The sequence below is a fragment of the Aethalodelphis obliquidens genome, unplaced genomic scaffold (genome assembly GCF_003676395.1).
Source record: "Aethalodelphis obliquidens isolate GAN/ISIS:26980383/991018 unplaced genomic scaffold, ASM367639v1 scaffold14, whole genome shotgun sequence".
NCBI lineage: Eukaryota > Metazoa > Chordata > Mammalia > Artiodactyla > Delphinidae > Aethalodelphis > Aethalodelphis obliquidens.
This window is the reverse complement of record NW_020837958.1, coordinates 35,196,214-35,214,256: the sequence shown is the minus strand read 5'-3', so window position 1 is coordinate 35,214,256 and position 18,043 is coordinate 35,196,214. Positions and strand designations below refer to the sequence as shown.

Below are 18,043 nucleotides of genomic sequence, written 5' to 3'. Positions count from 1 at the left end.
GCTGCCCTTGGCTAAATGAAAACAAGGATCCCTTTCCCAGAAGCAAGTGTAATTTTCCTAAAAGCACATTCCCCTGCAAACCAGTTAAATGGCCAAAGAGGGTAGAAGAAGAAATTACTTAGGTCCGGTGTCCCATTTTTTTTAAGCCCTTGACTGAAGTAAACATACAAATAACTGGTTTTCAAGTAACATCATCAATAAGACATCAAAAATCATCACTGTAGACAGAACACAGAACTGGATGAACACTAAGGGGAGACCCAATAGGAATCTCACACAGAGTCCTTGCCTTATCATTGTTTCCAAACTGAAGAATCAATCTATCCAGCCATCCATCTATCTATCTATCTATCTATCCCTTAAGTATATAAATGAACATAATAAAAGACAAGTTGCCATATAAAGTTAGAGACATAAAATAAAGGCTAATGCAGACTAGTGGCTCTCAGAGTCCTCTACTCTGGGAAAGTCTGGAGGAGGTGGTGAGATATGAGAAGAGTATCGAAAATGGACTGAAAAGGAGAAAGAGAGCACTTCAGACAAGGGAAGCAGTTACAAATACAGTCAGAGGCTGTGGCAAGCCGGCAAGCAAGTTTTCTGGAAGTAATCAATCTGGGTTATTAGTTGTGATGAAGATGCTAGAGAGAGCTACTAAAGGAATTTGGATAGAAAGCAAAGGGTACATAAACCAATGTTACTATTTAGAATGCTTCAGAGACTAATAAAGCATAGGCGCGAGAAAGGACCCTGGGGAGCACCTAATTCATCCACATAAAACATTATGTATCAATTACTTAGTTCAAGATCTAAAGGCTGGTATATGTTAGTATTAGATAATCAATGATCAATCATATTAGAGAATCAGAGATCAACAGTGATCAGAAAAAATTGTCCACCTCAGGGCAATCTCTCCTAGATCTTCACATGCTTTGTGTTATTATTAAGTAAAGCATTTGGTGCAGATCTCCATACTCAGAACTAAAACATATGCCTTTTCTTTCATTCTTAACTAACTTAACTATCTTTACAGAGAATAAAAGACCCTTCTCTGAACCAAGCATCTTTAAAACCTTGATTCCTAACTTCTCTATATAAAATAAGACCACCAGAAGCATAATATGATCACTATTACTATTCTTCACTACCTTGGGTGCCAGGAGTGTTTTTCTTTTATAGACTTCTAAGAACTTTTACATTTAACTTTTACATTTATTGGTTCCAATATAATGTTCTTCCAGAAATTGAAATGGGAGTAAGAGTCATTGTTCTATCCACCAGAATGGGCTGCTATGAACATAGTTAAATGATAAATGGAAAGATGCATTACAATAAGAAAATTCACAACTAGCAAAAAATAGGATCCTTATTGTGAGTTGCATCTGCCCTAACTTTTCCTTTATATGGCCAATTCCTTGAAGATAGAGACTAAATCTGTCTTAAATATACTTAGTATCTCCTAAGGGAGCTAGACAAATGCTGATTATTGATTAGTAAGAATGGCTTACCTAAATGCAAAGAAGGTGCTAATTCTTACTTGAAATCTGCTATATTTTCCAAGGATTAGTACTTAAAAAAATACCCTTATTTGTGGTTCTATCTTTTACCGAGGAACTGAAATTGTGTCTTCCCTCCTTTATTTTCCAAGCTTTGATTAAAATAAAGATAACAGTTAAAAAAAAAAAAAGAATGGCTTAGCTAAACTATGGCTCTAAGACACTGATAGATTAAATGTAACTGCAGTCTGAAATAAACTATTTATACATTGAACTTAGATCTTTCTCTCTATAAAACTGATAAGTTCTATCTATACAATCACTGTCAATTTTTCAAAAAGATTTTAATCAAATATTTAAAATTCAGTTGTTCAAGGGAATTCCCTGGTAGTCCAGTGGTTAGGACTCCACGCTTCCACTGCCGGGGATACAGGTTCCATCCCTGGTCAGAGAACTAAGATCCCGCAAGCTGCACAGCGGGGCCAAAAAAAAAAAAAATTCAGTTGTTCAAGATTTTTATGTATTTCTGAGACATCCAATAATTATATTTTTTTCTAATTTTTCTAATCCACATTATAAACATCAAGATCTGATATGCATAATAATAAATAGTTTTTATTTTGATTAAATGTTTAAAACACTACTTCTCTACTTTTATCTACTAGTCTAATTTTGTGTGTAAATAATGCATTCATTTGATAAGAACTATACCTCATCAAAAAGATCACAGGATCTATAGGGAGGACCTCTTTCTGAAACAAAACCTGCAAATGCCATTCCATTGAGAACTTTTGTGAGGAAATCATTCTCAATCAAACCACGCTGTCCCAAGAAAGCTGTCTGTAAAGAAAGAAAATGTGAAATGAATAAGTTATCACTTATTAATGGATGAATGATCAAAACATAAATATAATAGAAAGATCAAAGCCTGAATAAATGTCTTCATGCATAAATGTGTTGTTAAAAAATACATTCCTCTCTAAAAGGGTTTTGACACCTGAAATACTACATGTATTGAAAAGAATAAAAATGAATCTGTCTGTAAAGCATGAGGGGAAATCAGAAATAACCTCAATTTTAAAAGAAAAATCAACTTAAAGTTACCATACTATAAAGGAAAATAGGTCAGCTCCACAGTACTATTAAAGATTATCGTACACCTGACACTAACACAACACTGTAAATCAACTACGTTCCAATAAAAATATAGAAAAGAAGAAAAATATTATCACCTAACCACAAAAAGCAGAAATTTTAAATAATCACATTTGATAAATTAAGGTCAAAATACATGGCTAGAAAAAGACAACCAAGCTGTTTTAGTAAATTAGAGTCTACATTTTGGATACATACAATATGGTATTATATCTTACCTTGTGAAAATGTATTACTGGTTCTGCATGAATTCTTATGAGTTGTAAGCATGATCTATATCCTTGGAAAAGCTGTGCAAATAATCTAAGAAAAACTGCACGCACTTCTTTATCCTGAAAATATAAGAAGAAACATGTTAGATAATTAAATTGCTTAAAAAAACAAACGAAAAATCACAAAGTCGAAAAGTTGGAAAGAACCTGAGAGATTATTTAATAAATCTGTCTGTGTTTCCTACACAGAAGACTCATTTGTGGCAGCATTAAGTGATGGACATCTAGTCTGTCCCATTGTTGGAGAGTAGAGGCCATTAAATAGTTCTTTTAAAAGCTGAACCAAACAAAACTTGCTTCTAGTACATCCAATTTTCCTCTCAGAAAAACCCATAAATCACAGGGTCTCCCCTTTCACCATGTTAGAGAAGGGCATATTTCCCAAGTCATTTGATTTTTATATCCATCAAATGAATTACAGTCACAAATACAAAAGAAAACACTCAAGACTGTATCTTAAAGGCTTATGAAACTGTTCCAAAGTTTATCCAATTTATAAAAATCTATTCTTATATTAATAAGGTATGGCAAAAATCTGTTTTGATAATTCAGATTTTTAAAAAATCCTAGTTTTAGAACTCTAAGGAAACTTACAGATTTATTTAGTCAACCTCTTATTTAATTGACGAAGAAACAGTTAAAAATGCTTCATAATTTGTCAAAGGTGTGCAGCTCTATAATGTTCCTTACTGACCACAAAGCTCATCTCTAAGAAATGCAATGATCAAAATTAAAAAAGGGTGTCTGTTATATATTCACTCTTTTATGGCTTCCATTTGGAGCTACATTCATCCACTCACTCCTTAAACTTAATTCTCTCCTGTAACCAACAATCTCTGTTTCCATTTTTTGTAAGCTTCCCTTTTTTATCCTTGCCTGACCCTTTTGATTTGATGCTTGACACAGTTTTTCAGGCTCTAATCTATGTTCTGATTTTTTGTCCCATACTTACTCATGCCTCCTCAGAGCAACAGTCTTAGCTTACTCCCCCTCCCAGTCAGTGTACTGCCTGAGGCTTCTCCTTGAGCAGGTCACAAGGTCAGTCAGTGACAATTCTCCTAATTTCTAATTTGGCACACCTTTACTAGGCTGTCCATCTAACTCTCACTATACTCAGCTTCTTTGAAAAACATACAAAGAAAAGCAACTCTTTTTAAAAACATCAAATTTAAATATTAAACTTCTTACCAGCATTTTTGAGTGAGATAAAGCTGTTCGTGGAGGGGGAAAAGCATGATCTGCTACTTCCAAATCTGGGTGTAGAATCTAAAGCAAAGAAGCTTTGTTACATAAAAGATTGTAATATCAATAAAATCTATTATTTGATCTACCTGGGGCATTAAGATGAAAAAGTGTCAGTACATGAATTACAATATATTTCCTCCATGGAATACAATGAGTTAGCTGAGGCAGCTCTGTATGTACTATGTGAAAAGCAAGAAAAAATATTTAATTAAAAAACATGAAAAAAAAAAAAACAAAAAACAAAAAACATGTTCTAGGGACTTCCCTGGTGGTCCAGTGGTTAAGAATCCGCATGTAAATGCAGGGGACACAGGTTTGAGCCCTGGTCCGGGAAGATCCCACATGCTGCGGAGCAACTAAGCCCATGTGCCACAACTACTGAGCCTGCACTCTAGAGCCTGTGAGCCACAACTACTGAGCCTGCGCGCCACAACTACTGAAGGCTGCGCGCCTAGAGCCTGCGCTCCACAACAAGAGAAGCCACTGCAATGAGAAGCCCGCGCACCGCAACAAACAGTAGCCCCCGCTTGCTGCAACTAGAGAAAGCCAGCAGGCAGCAACGAAGACCCAATGCAGTCAAAAATAAATAAACAATTTTAAAAAACCCATGTTCTAGAAAAACACACATAGTGTGATTTCATTTATTTGAATATAAAACAAAATAAATCCTAAATCTATATATGTACATGCACTGATATATATATATATATATATATAAATGAAAATGTAAAGTTCTGAAATACACACTAAACTGTAAAACAGTAGTCACTTCTGGAAACAGAATGGTCTAGGGCAGAGTTATTTGTCTATACAGTTGAAAATCTTAAGCATTTGTTTTTATGTTTCTTAGTGTAGTTAAAAATTAATTAGTTAATTAATTAAAATACTGAGGAGAAAGGAAATAAATTTATGAACCTCAAAGTCCAGAGGGGTAACAGTATAACACAATGTGACAAGTATTACAAATATATATAATAGTAATATATGAATATAAAGTATAATTAATTCAACCTAGGGAAAGTTAAAAAAGAAGGTAACTAACATTTGTGTTAGGCTTTGAAGGAAAGCAGGTTGGGGAGCAGGTGGGAAAGAAAGGTCCATGCAGGACTTAAAAGAAAAAAATAACTTTGTATCATCATGTAGCAAATTTTTGTCTTTGCAGAATCATTTTCAAATACTCAGCGTTTCGTAACATACTTACAATAGACCAAAAGGCTCAAAACAACACTTATACACGACACCAAAATATCAATAATATTTACAATCCAATCACCAAATCATTACTACAGTATAATAACATCTTCATGTCTATAAATTATCCATGATTATTATACAGTTGGAGTACTGTGTAACCATTTGATTACAATTATTTACTGACCAAATGAAGCTCATATACTTGTGTGTCAAATCTCCCACACAGTCCATCAAATGTGATTTCTTTTTGGTCCTATTTTGCCAGTATACTATGCTCTCATGTACACTGTAGTACATAATCCACAACAGTGCTTGAAAACTACATAAGTAGGCATACTCAGTTTTATCAGAAATGAATTTTACTCATTGATTAAACTTGGTGGCACAGGTGTTGTAGGTTAAGGTTTACCAGTGTGCAGCAGAACCTCTACCAAGAGCCACTGATTTAAGAACTAAAATCTTAATCTTTGTTAATTTTGGTACCTAATTCCTGCATAATTAAAAATATCATTAAGTAATCATACATAAGATTTTAAAACTTATTTAATTTTCTAGAAACATAAAACTTTTTTCAATCACTCAAATACTACCTTCTCAGCTTTTGCTATATCCATATACGACTGATGCAATTATTTACCTAATATTTTTCTTTAAAATGTCTTTAAATTATCTTATCTCTTTAAATCTAGTATTTTCTTAGATGATACCATCTGTGAAGTCACAGGTTTTGTATGCTATTTTTAATAAACATTATAATACATAATTATTAAAATTAAAAAAGTTGCCACATACCACCCCAAATCATCTCGATACTTCACTCTGGGAAACAGTCATTTGTCATCCTTTGTATAAAATATTCATCCTATTGATAAAGACTAGGAAACAGAGGCCTAGAGATGTAATGTGATTTGCTCAAAATATCAAGTGGCAGGATGTAGACTGGAATTTAGTTCTCCTAAGTCCTAAACTAGTTGCTTTTTACTCTATCACACCTTGTATCCCAGATTACAAATTATATTAGGAAAAGTCAGTCTTCTCTAAATGTTCCCATTCCACAGAATCCACTATAACAACATAAGGACTAACAATTCTGAGAATAAATCCCTCCTGGTAATCCTAGACTTCTGAGTTCCTAAGTTCCTGTTTAAGGGGAAAAAAAAAAAAGATTTTAAACAGTTCAGACTGGAATACTATTCAAGAAGAATATGAAGGTCTTAGTTCTAGTAATGGCTTGAAAGGGAATGCAAAATTTCTAAGTTTCAAATTTCTGATGATGGATAAATGGGCACCTAAAATGTTGTCAGTAAAATAAAATACTGTACTTTTAAAAATAAACAAAGGTTGACAAAAGAATTAAATTTGTTTCAATGAGAAACACCCAAGTCACAATATTTCTTAAAACTTCACTGCATAGAATGCTGGACATTTAATCTATCACTAGGTTACATCTTTTTTGTAGTAACTTGGAAACACTGACCGGTTGCTATCGCATTGTTTTGCAAGAAGCACACCTACCAAAGAGAAATGAGATGTCAATAAAGAAGGCGAAGGAAAAGGAACAGGTGCTAGCTTCTAATGAGGAATGTTAGGAGATTCAGGGATTTCAAGGCACAGTCTGGTCTTGTTTTCACAGGTGTGTTTCCAATACCTAGCACAGTATTCAGTATAGAGTAACTACTAAATAAGTATGCTGAGTGAAAAACTGAATGTAGAACAAATATTCAGTTAGGATTCAAAGTATATTCTTTAGATAATATCTAATAAATAATCTTATTCTAACTACTATATGAGAATATATTCATGTTTTAAGAAGATATCTTTTTTAAGTAATTACACTGTCAATAAATGATATCCAATTATCTTAGTTTAGATTTAAATCAAGAGAAAATTACTATAAAAAATATATCATACCAAAGAAAGAGCTGCTTGAGTCTGATGTAGAAGTGGTTCCGGAAGGGAAGAGAGGTGAATACATTCAGGAATTTTAATAGTGCCTCCATCCAAATCAGCTATGATTACATCTAACTGAAGAAGACAAAAAAAAAATTAATCTGTAATTAATAAAATGTATGTCTAGATTGGCTTCCCAGCTATATATATATCTCCCAGCTTCCTCTGAAATTAGGTATGGTGTGTGACTAAGTTTCTGCCAATGGAACATGAAAAGTGATGTGCACACTCCCAGGTACTCAAAACAGAGGGGATGTAAGGCCCTCCTATGGTCTCTTTCCCCTTCCCATAGCTGAAACTATGAACTGGCAGTAACCCAACCCTGAACATTCAGAGGATGACAATGCCTGAGTGGATTCTAGTGGAGGAACAAGAAGCAAAGAAGTTTGGACCTTGAATGCGTTCATGGAGCAAACTGGTCTGACATAATGGAACACTTCTATCTACAAACTGCTGCATAAGCGCTAAATAAAATTCCATTTTGTTTTAGCCATTGTATTTTGCATGCTTTATTACAGGAGTTAAGCCATATCCTAAATAACACAGTAATCATTATAAGAGTTAACAAGCAAAGCAATTAGTATACATCAAAATGGTACTGTTTAGGTAGTTAAGAAAGAAGCTGATTTTTAGCATTTTACAAAGTCTGTTTTAAAATAACAGGTAGGGGGCGCAGGGGGCCTGGGAGCCGCGGGGTCGGGGTGGCGGGGTGCGCGAGGGCGCCGGTGGCGGCGCTCGGCCTGCTGCGTTAAGCGCTGAGTGCGGGCGACAGCGTGGTCAACAAGGTGACCCAGAGCGCCTTCCCATTCCCCGTAACCCTGTCGCTGTGCCACATCCTGGCGCTGTGCACGGGTCTCCAGCCTCTGCTCCATGCCTGGTGTGTGCCCCTGGCGCCACTTTTCTTGTGCCCTGGGCCCCAACCGCATCAGCAGCCCAGCTGCCTGTGGCCGCCGCGTTTCTAACGGCGTTACATGCTGCCGCTTGCCTTCGGCAAGTACTTCGTGTCTGTGTCCGCGCACGTCAGCACCTGGAAGGTACCCATGTTCTACGCGTACACTGTCAAGGCCACCATGCCCATCTCGGTGGTCCTCCTGTCCTGGATCATCATGGAGAAACAGCACCAAGGTGTACCTGTCACTCATCCCCATCATCAGTGGCGTCCTGCTGGCCACAGTCACCAAGTTGTCCTTCGACATGTGGGGGCTTGTCAGCGCCCTTGCTGCCACACTGTGCTTCTCGCTTCAGAATATTTTCTCCAAAAAGGTATTACGAGAGTCAAGGATCCACCATCTCCAGCTGCTGAGCAGCTTGGGCTGCCATGTTGTCTTTTACATAATCCCCACGTGGGTCCTTGGTGGACCTCTGAGCTTTCCTGGTCAGCAGCGACCTGACCTATGTGTCCCAGTGGCCTTGGATGCTTCTGCTCCTGGCTGTCAGCAGCTTCTGTAACTTTGCCCAGAACGTCATTGCCTTCAGCATCCTCAACTCCATCAGCCCTCTGAGCTACTCGGTTGCCAATGCCACCAAGAGAATCATGGTCATCACGGTGCCCCTGATCATGCTGCGAAACCCGGTCACCAGCACCAACGTCCTGGGCATGATGACGGCCATCCTGGGGGTCTTTCTGTGCAATAAGACCAAGTAAGATACGAATCAGCAAGCCCGGAAGCCCTCCCTGTCACGATGGGGGACCTGAGCAGTAAGGAGCATCATCGGAGCCCCCTAGAGAAGCCTATCAGTACGGCCACAACAACATCTTGACAGATCACTTCTAGTACAGCCGGCAGAGCTACCCAAACTCATACATGTTGTACCATTATGACATGCAGAGTCTAGCAAGCAGGGCAGGGTGTTTTGCCAGTCCTCCTCTCCACCCCCCAGAAGTACCAGAAACTTCTGACAACCAGTGAAAGTATAACCCAGCTGAGGGGGGGATTGGTTCCACTGCTTTAATTCCACTGCTCAGGTAGGCACAGGACTGGTGCAGGAGTGGAGCAGAGGAGTGCGAGGGTTATTGAAAACATCTCCAGCCACAAAGATGGACTCAGCTTTCTGGTCAGCCCCATGGCTGTGTGCAATTCTGGTAAACGTTCCCCAGTGCAAAATTACTGCAATTAGCATTGAATTCTTAGAACCTAATTCTCTGACCCATAAGTCAGACTTGGCATGTGCCCGGATCCAGAGGGAAGGATGGCCGCTGTCTCCTGGGCTCCTTCTTCCCTTGCCGGAGTAGGGCATCCCTCCTTTTGGAGCAGCAAGGAGGAGAGGACGCAGGGCTACGAGAAGGATCATGGGGAAATCATGTTCAGTGTTTCAAGCTCTATTTCTCTAATACTCATTTTGTGTTTTCTGATGAGCCTTCACCGCTTCTGTGCTGACTTAGTGGGATGTTTGGTGGGGAGATGTTGGTTTTATGAGGATCTTGCATTTTTCTAGGGCATATTTTGTAGTTGTCTGTGTTATGCCTCAGTCCCCCTTAGGGGATGCAGGATGCATGAGGACTGGCTTATGGTTGGAAAACCCTTTTGTTTTTAAGCATTTAAAAACAAGAAAAGTTGCTGGTGATGCCTATCTCAGCACATTTCTGCATTTAGTAGGAAGGAATGAAGTGTTTTGAAGCGCTCTTTTAGTGACCACAATCTCTGAAAGTGACATGAATCAAGAATGTCATCTCAATAGTTTGTGTCATAAATGAGAGCTCAGCACTCTGATTCCATTAGCTGTTCTTGTGGTGTTTACATGAGGATCTGAATCATGTCCCTGTGAAGGGGCAAGCACCAAACTAGGACTTAGTTTGCCAAATCAGAGTCTGGTCAAGAAAAATATGTGGGTTTTGGTAGAATCACATCATTAGGAAGATTATGTGACCCCAGTGGGTAACCCATGTGCTGAGGTCCAGGTTGGGACACCTGGCATCACAAGAGACTATGCCCTCGGAGGGGACCACTTGCTTGGCTGGTGGGGTCTTCGCTGAAGGCTGCCTTCTTACTTCAGCCCTGTCCCCAGCCTCTTGAACAGGCACTTGGCTTGACCAGCAGATGGGATTTTGGGTCGCCCTTTACCTTCTGGTATGTAAGACAGTTCTCTGTTCCAAGAGGAAGTACCTACTGTAGCTAAAGCTTGACTACTATTTGTTTTTGATAAATGGAATTTTGTATTTAGAGATTACATCTTGTCAGCTTATGAATGGACAGCTCCTGGAGAGGTCACAGCGTCCCCCCTTCTGGCCTGTGAGTTTAGTACCACTGGCCTCAGGAGTCCCTGTTTTTCACTGGCTTGCTTTTTAATTACTTTGGCCCCAAGTTCTAAGACAATTCTGTGTAAAACAGGAAGGGGCCGTCCTGAAGGGTGTTATTTATGAAAAGAACGTGCTGTGTGCCTTCACCAGAGGCAGTAGAGTCTGCAGTTGAACCACAATAAATGGGGATAATTTTGCACAGCAAAAAAATAAATAAAATAAAATAACATGTAAAAATGTAATAGAGAAACTAGCCAAAATTGTTGAAGTTATTATGTTGATAATAGGATTAAAATTAATTCTAATTTATTAAATAAAAAATTAAGAAATTTACTTTTGTCAGCACTTGGTTTGTCTAACTTCCAGAGACAGTTTATATTCAGTGGGAAAAAATTACCTACAAACCAGATGAGTGTGTTTCTAATTAGTACTAATGAGGTTTTACTTAATGATTACTGATTTACACAGATTTTTATATGGTGATATCAAAGTTAAATAGGAACTAGATATCAGTATATAAGGTTAGAAAGAATGATTGATATATGAATAAGGGTCCTGTTTATAACTGCAATGTAGAATGGTGTTTTGTCAGTTTACATAACACCTATGACTTAATTACAATTGTAATTATGTAAAACTACCTACAGAGCTTACCTCTTTGCTGGCATTTAAAACTAAAACAAAATTAGAATTACAACTTTTCAGGATTTGTGAATCACAGATGTCATATAGCCCAACCTTTCAGTGAAGCATTTTTCTTAAACCCCCTGAAAAGTGTCACGCAACCTGTTCCTTGCACTCTACTTACACTACCTGAGAGTACACTCTTCACATAAGGAAACCCAGTCTCATCATTGGGCAGCTCTATTTAGCTGAAAACTCTTATACTGAGGAGAAAGTTGTTTCCATATCCACTATACCCACTGATTCTATTTCAGTCTCTAACCCTTTTTTCTATGACAGCTACTTAAATATTTATCTTTAGCTATCAAATAACATTAGGTTATTACCTGAGAAAATTTCCTTAGGGCCTCACAAAATAGTTTCCAAACTCTTGACATCCTAGAGGTCCTTCTCTGAAGCCCATTATTTTGTTACAGTCCCTCTTAAAGTGCAGTACAGAGAAATAAATCTGTTATTTCAGAACTGGCTGAATACAGAGCATTACTTTCTCTCTCTGGTATTTTATTCATATGGCACTGAGAACAGAATAATATGGTGGAGCTCATACTGAACTTGTATTCCACTAAAACCCTTCACTCTTTTGCAAATGCTTTTTGTATTTTAGTTATCAGCCAATCAGCATTAACACAGGCCTCATTTTGAAATACGAATAAATTAAAGCACTCATAACAAAAGTATAAATTAATGGATAATTTTATCTTCCTTTCTCATATATAGGATGAAGATTACAGAAAGATAAAACTTAACATGCCAAAAGAGGGGAATTTTAAAACATTAATGAATTCATTTTATAAGTCTCCTGTACTTGCTATAAGGAAAAATTAATGTATTTAGATTTTTGAATGATGCTTTTCTTCCAGCCAATCTTTTCTACTAGTAATGCAACAGATCCGAAAATAGTAATTAGTTGAAATGTTACAGGACTCAAAAAAATATGATAAACCTCTGACCACAATAACCGGCAATTTAAAGATGAATACTGGAGACCCTCAAGATGGTGGAGGAGAAAGATGTGGAGATCATGTTCCTCCCCACAAATACATCAGAAATACATGTGGAACAGCTCCTACAGAACAACTGCTAAATGCTGGCAGAAGACCTCAGACTTCTCAAAAGACATACATATTTTTTTCCTTTTTCTCTTTTTGTGAGTGTGTATGAGTATGAGTCTTTGTGAGATTTTGTCTGTAGAGCTTTGCTTTTACCATTTGGCCTATGGTTCTGTCTCTCCGTATTTTCTTTCTTTTTGCATAGTTTTTAGCACTTGCTATCATTGGTGGATTTGTTTTTTGGTTTGGTTGTTCTCTTCTTTCTTCCATTCTTTTTTTTTTCTTCTTTTTATTACTTATTAATGTTTTTAAATAATTTTTTATTTTAATAACCTTTATTTTATTTCATTTTATTGTTATTTTTCTTTCTTTCTTTTTTTCTCCCTTTCCTTCTGAGCCACGTGGCTGACGGGGTCTTGGTGCTCCAGCTGGGTGTCAGGCCGCTGACTCTGATGAGGGAGAGCCGAATTCAGGACATTGGTCCACCAGAGACCTCCCGGCTCCACGTAATATAAATGGTGAAAGCTCTCCCAGAGATCTCCATCTCAATGCTAAGACCCAACTCCACTCAATAACCAGTAAGCTACAGTGCTGGACCCACTATGCCAAGCAACTAGCAAGACAGGAACACAACCCCACCCATTAGCAGAGAGGCTGCCTAAAATCATAATAAGGTCACAAACACCCCAAAACACACCAGCGGATGTGGTCCTGCCCACCAGAAAGACAAGATCTGGCCTCATCCACCAGAACACAGGCACCAGTCCCCTCCATCATGAAGCCTACACACCCACTGAAAGAACCTTAGCCACTGGCGGCAGACACCAAAAACAACGGGAACTACAAACCTGAAGCCTGCAAAAAGGAGACCCCAAACACAGTAAGATAAGCAAAATGAGAAGACAGAAAAACACACAGCAGATGAAGGAGCAAGGTAAAAACCCACCAGACCAAACAAATGAAGAGGAAATAGGCAGTCTACCTGAAAAAGAATTCAGAGTAATGATAGTAAAGATAATCCAAAATCTTGGAAATAGAACGGAGAAAATACAAGAAGCGTTTAACAAGGAACTAAAGAGCAAAAATGATGAACAACACAACAAATGAAATCAAAAATTCTCTAGAAGGAATAAATAACAGAATAACTGAGGCAGAAGAATGGATAAGTGACCTGGAAGATAAAAACAGTGGAAATGACTACCACAGAGCAGAATAAAGAAAAAAGAACAAAAAGAATTGAGGACAGCCTCAGAGACCTCTGGGACAACATTAAATGCACCAACGTTCGAATTACAGGGGTGCCAGAAGAATCAAGTCCAGGAAGCATAGAGAATGCTATACAGGATAAATCCAAGGAGAAACACGCCAAGGCACATATTAATCAAACTATCAAAAGTTAAATGTAAAGAAAAAATATTAAAAGCAGCAATGGAAAAACAAAAAATAACATACAAGGGAATCCCCATAAGGTTTAACAGCTGATCTTTCAGGAGAAACTCTGCAAGCCAGAGGGAGTGGCAGGACATATTTAAAGTGATGAAAGGGAAAAACCTACAACCAAGATTACTCTACCCAACAAGGATCTCATTCAGATTTGACGGAGAAATTCAAACCTTTACAGACAAGCAAAAGCTAAGAGAATTCAGCACCACCAAACCAGCTTTACACCAAATGCTAAAGGAACTTCTCTAGGCAGGAAACACAAGAGAAGGAAAAGACCTACAATAACAAACCCAAGACAATTAAGAAAATGGTAATAGGAACATACATATCGATAATTACCTTAAATGTGAATGGATTAAATGCTCCAACCAAGAGACACAGATTGGCTGAATGGATACAAAAACAAGACCCATATATATGCTGTCTACAAGAGACCCACTTCAGACCTAGGGACACAGACAGACTGAAAGTGAGGGGATGGAAAAAGATATTCCATGCAAATGGAAATCAGAAGAAAGCTGGAATAGCAATTCTCATATCAGACAAAATAGACTTTAAAATAAAGACTATTACAAGAGGCAGAGAAGGACACTACATAATGATCAAGGGATCAAACCAAGAAGAAGATACTACAATTGTAAATATTATGCACCCAACACAGGAGCACCTCAATACATAAGGCAAATGTTAACAGCCATAAAAGGGGAAATTGACAGTAACACAATCATAGTAAGGGACTTTAACACCCCACTTTCACCAAAGGACAGATTATCCAAAATGAAAATAAGTAAGGAAACACAAGCTTTAAATGATACATTAAACAAGATGGACTTAACTGATATTTATAGGACATTCCATCCAGAAACAACAGAATACACTTTCTTCTCAAGTGCTCAAGGAACATTCTCCAGGATAGATCATATATTGGGTCACAAATCAAACCTTGGTAAATTTAAGAAAACTGAAATCGTATCAAATATCATTTCTGACAACAACGCTATGAGACGAGATATCAATTACAGGAAGAAAACTGTAAAAAAACCATACACATGGAGGCTAAACAATACACTACTAAATAACCAAGAGATCACTGAAGAAATCAAAGAGGAAATCAAAAAATATCTAGAAACAAATGACAATGAAAACACGATGACCGAAAACCTATGTGATGAAGCAAAAGCAGATCTAAGAGGGGAGTTTATAGCAATACAATCCTACCTCAAGAAACAAGAAAAATTTCAAATAAACAACCTAACCTTACACCTAAAGCAATTAGAGAAAGAAGAACAAACAAAACCCAAAGTTAGCAGAAGGAAAGAAATCATACAGATCAGATCAGAAATAAATGAAAAAGAAACGAAGAAAAAAAGCGCAAAGATCAATATAACTAAAAGCTGTTTCTTTGAGAAGATAAACAAAATTGATAAACCACTAGCCAGACTCATCAAGAAAAAAGGAAGACTCAAATCAACAGAACTAGAAATGAAAAAGGAGAAGTAACAACTGACACTGCAGAAATACAGAGGATCATGAGAGATTACTATAAGCAATTATATGCCAATAAAATGGACAACCTGGAAGAAATGGACAAATTCTTAGAAATGCACAATCTTTCGAAGCTCAACTAGGAAGAAATAGAAAACATAAACAGACCAATCACAAGCACTGAAATTGAGACTGTGATTAAAAATTTTCCAACAAACAGAAGCCCAGGACCAGATGGCTTCACAGGCGAATTCTATCAAACATTTAGAGAAGAGTTAACACCTATCCTTCTCAAACTCTTCCAAAATATAGCAGAGGCAGGAACACTCCCAAACTCATTCTACAGGGCCACCGTCACCCTGATACCACAACCAGACAAAGATGTCACAAAGAAAGAAAACTACAGGCCAATATCACTGATGAACATAGATGGAAAAAATCCTCAACAAAATAGTAGCAAACAGAATCCAACAGCACGTTAAAAGGATCATACACCATCATCAAGTGGGGTTTATCCCAGGAATGCAAGGATTCTTCAATATATGCAAATCGATCAATGTGATAAACCAAATTAACAAATTGAAGGAGAAAAACCATATGATCATCTCAATAGATGCAGGAAAAGCTTCTGACAAAATTCAACACTCATTTATGGTAAAATCCCACCAGAAAGTAGGCACAGAGGGAACTGACCTCAACATAATAAAGGCCATATATGACAAATCCACAGCCAACATCATTCTCAATGGTGAAAAACTGAAACCACTTCCTCTAAGATCAGGAACAAAACAAGGTTGTCCACTCTCACCACTACTATTCAACGTAGTTTTGGAAGTTTTAGCCACAGCAATCAGAGAAGTAAAAGAAATAAAAGGAATCCAAATTGGAAAAGAAAAAGTAAAGCTCTCACTGTTTGCTGATGACATGATACTATACATAGAGGATCCTAAAGAAGCCACCAGAAAACTACTAGAGCCAATCAATGAATTTGGTAAAGTAGCAGGATACAAAATTAATGCACAGAAATCTCTTGCATTCCTATACACTAATGATGAAAAATCTGAAAGAGAAATTAAGGAAACACTCCCATTTAGCATTGCAACAAAAAGAATAAAATACCTAGGAATAAACCTACCTAAGGAGACAAAAGACCTGTATGCAGAAAACTATAAGACACTGATGAAAGAAATTAAGATGATAGCAACAGATGGAGAGATATACCATGTTCTTGGGTTGGAAGCATCAACATTGTGAAAATGACTATACTACTCAAAGCAATCTACAGATTCAATGCAATCCCTGTCTAACAACCAATGGCATTTTTCACAGAGCTAGAATAAAAAATTTCACAATTTGTATACAAACACAAAAGACCCCAAATACCCAAAGCAATCTTGAGGAAGAAAAACAGAGCTGGAGGAATCAGACTCCCTGACTTCAGACTACACTACAAAGCTACAGTAATCAAGATAGTATGGTGCTGGCACAAAACCAGAAATATAGATCAATGGAACAGGATAGAAAGCCCAGAGATAAACCCAGGCACATATGGTCACCTTATCTTTGATAAAGGAGGCAAGATATACAATGCAGAAAAGACAGCCTCTTCAATAAGTGGTGCTGGGAAAACTGGACAGGTACATGTAAAAGTATGAGATAAGAACACTCCCTAATACCATACACAAAAATAAACTCAAAGTGGATTAAAGACCTAAATGTAAGGCCAGACACTATCAAACTCTTAGAGAAAACTATAAGGAGAACACTCTGACATAAATCACAGCAAGATCCTTTTTGACCCACCTCCTAGAGAAATGGAAATAAAAACAAAATAAACAAATGGGACCTAATGAAACTTAAAAGCTTTTGCACAGCAAAGGAAACCATAAACAAGACGAAAAGACAACCCTCAGAATGGGAGAAAATATTTGCAAATGAAGCAACTGACAAAGGATTAATCTCCAAAATTTACAAGCAGCTCAATATCAAAAAAACAAGCAACCCAATCCGAAACTGGGCAGAAGACGTAAACAGACATTTCCCCAAAGAAAATATACAGATTGCCAACAAACACATGAAAGAATGCTCAACATCACTAATCATTAGAGAAATGCAAATCAAAACTACAATGAGGTATGACCTCACACCAGTCAGAATGGCCATCATCAAAAAATCTACAAACAGTATATTGTGGAGAGGGTGTGAAGAAAAGGGAACCCTCTTGCACTGCTGGTGGGAATGTAAATTGATACAGCCACTATGGAGAACAGTATGGAGGTTCCTTATAAAACTAAAAACAGAACTACCATATGACCCAGCAATCCCACTCCTGGGCATATACTCTGAGAAAACCATAATTCAAAAAAAGTCATGTACCACAGTGTTCATTGCAGCTCTATTTAAAATAGCCAGGACATGGAAGCAACCTAAGTGTCCAATGATAGATGAATGGATAAAGCAGATGTGGCACATATATACAATGGAATACTACTCAGCCATAAAAAGAAACGAAATTGAGTTATTGGTAGTGAGGTGAATGGATCTAGAGTTTGTCACACAGAGTGAAGTAAGTCAGAAAGAGAAAAACAAATGCCGTATGCTAACACATATATATGGAATCTAAAAAAATAAATAAATAAATAATGGTTCTGAAGAACCTAGGGCCAGGACAGAAATAAAGATGCAGACGTAGAGAATGGATGTGAGGACGTGGGGAGGCGGAAGGGTAAGCTGGGACAAAGTGAGAGAATGGCATGGGCATATATATACTACCAAACGTAAAATAGACAGCTAGTTGGAAGCAGCTGCATAGCACAGGGAGATCACCTCGGTGCT

General features: G+C 37.5%; 1 protein-coding gene and 1 pseudogene across 6 annotated transcripts in view; one reads left to right on the top strand and one right to left on the bottom strand.

Moving 5' to 3' along the window:
• Positions 1-18,043, bottom strand: part of SBF2 (SET binding factor 2) — a 459,568-nt gene that overhangs the window by 191,285 nt on the left and 250,240 nt on the right. For 5 of the 6 annotated variants that reach the window (XR_003434541.1, XM_027115413.1, XM_027115415.1 and 2 more), the window contains exons 9-12: positions 7,271-7,384; positions 4,109-4,186; positions 2,867-2,980; positions 2,205-2,333 (exon numbers count right to left, since the gene is read on the bottom strand). Coding sequence is in view for 5 of the 6 variants with exons in the window: in XM_027115413.1 (XP_026971214.1) it covers positions 2,205-2,333; positions 2,867-2,980; positions 4,109-4,186; positions 7,271-7,384 (435 nt within the window). In the remaining variant the exon portion in view is untranslated. The remainder of the gene's footprint in view (positions 1-2,204; positions 2,334-2,866; positions 2,981-4,108; positions 4,187-7,270; positions 7,385-18,043) is intronic. The other variant, XM_027115414.1, reaches the window with a different exon arrangement.
• On the top strand, positions 7,519-12,309 carry LOC113625121 (solute carrier family 35 member E1 pseudogene; annotated as a pseudogene).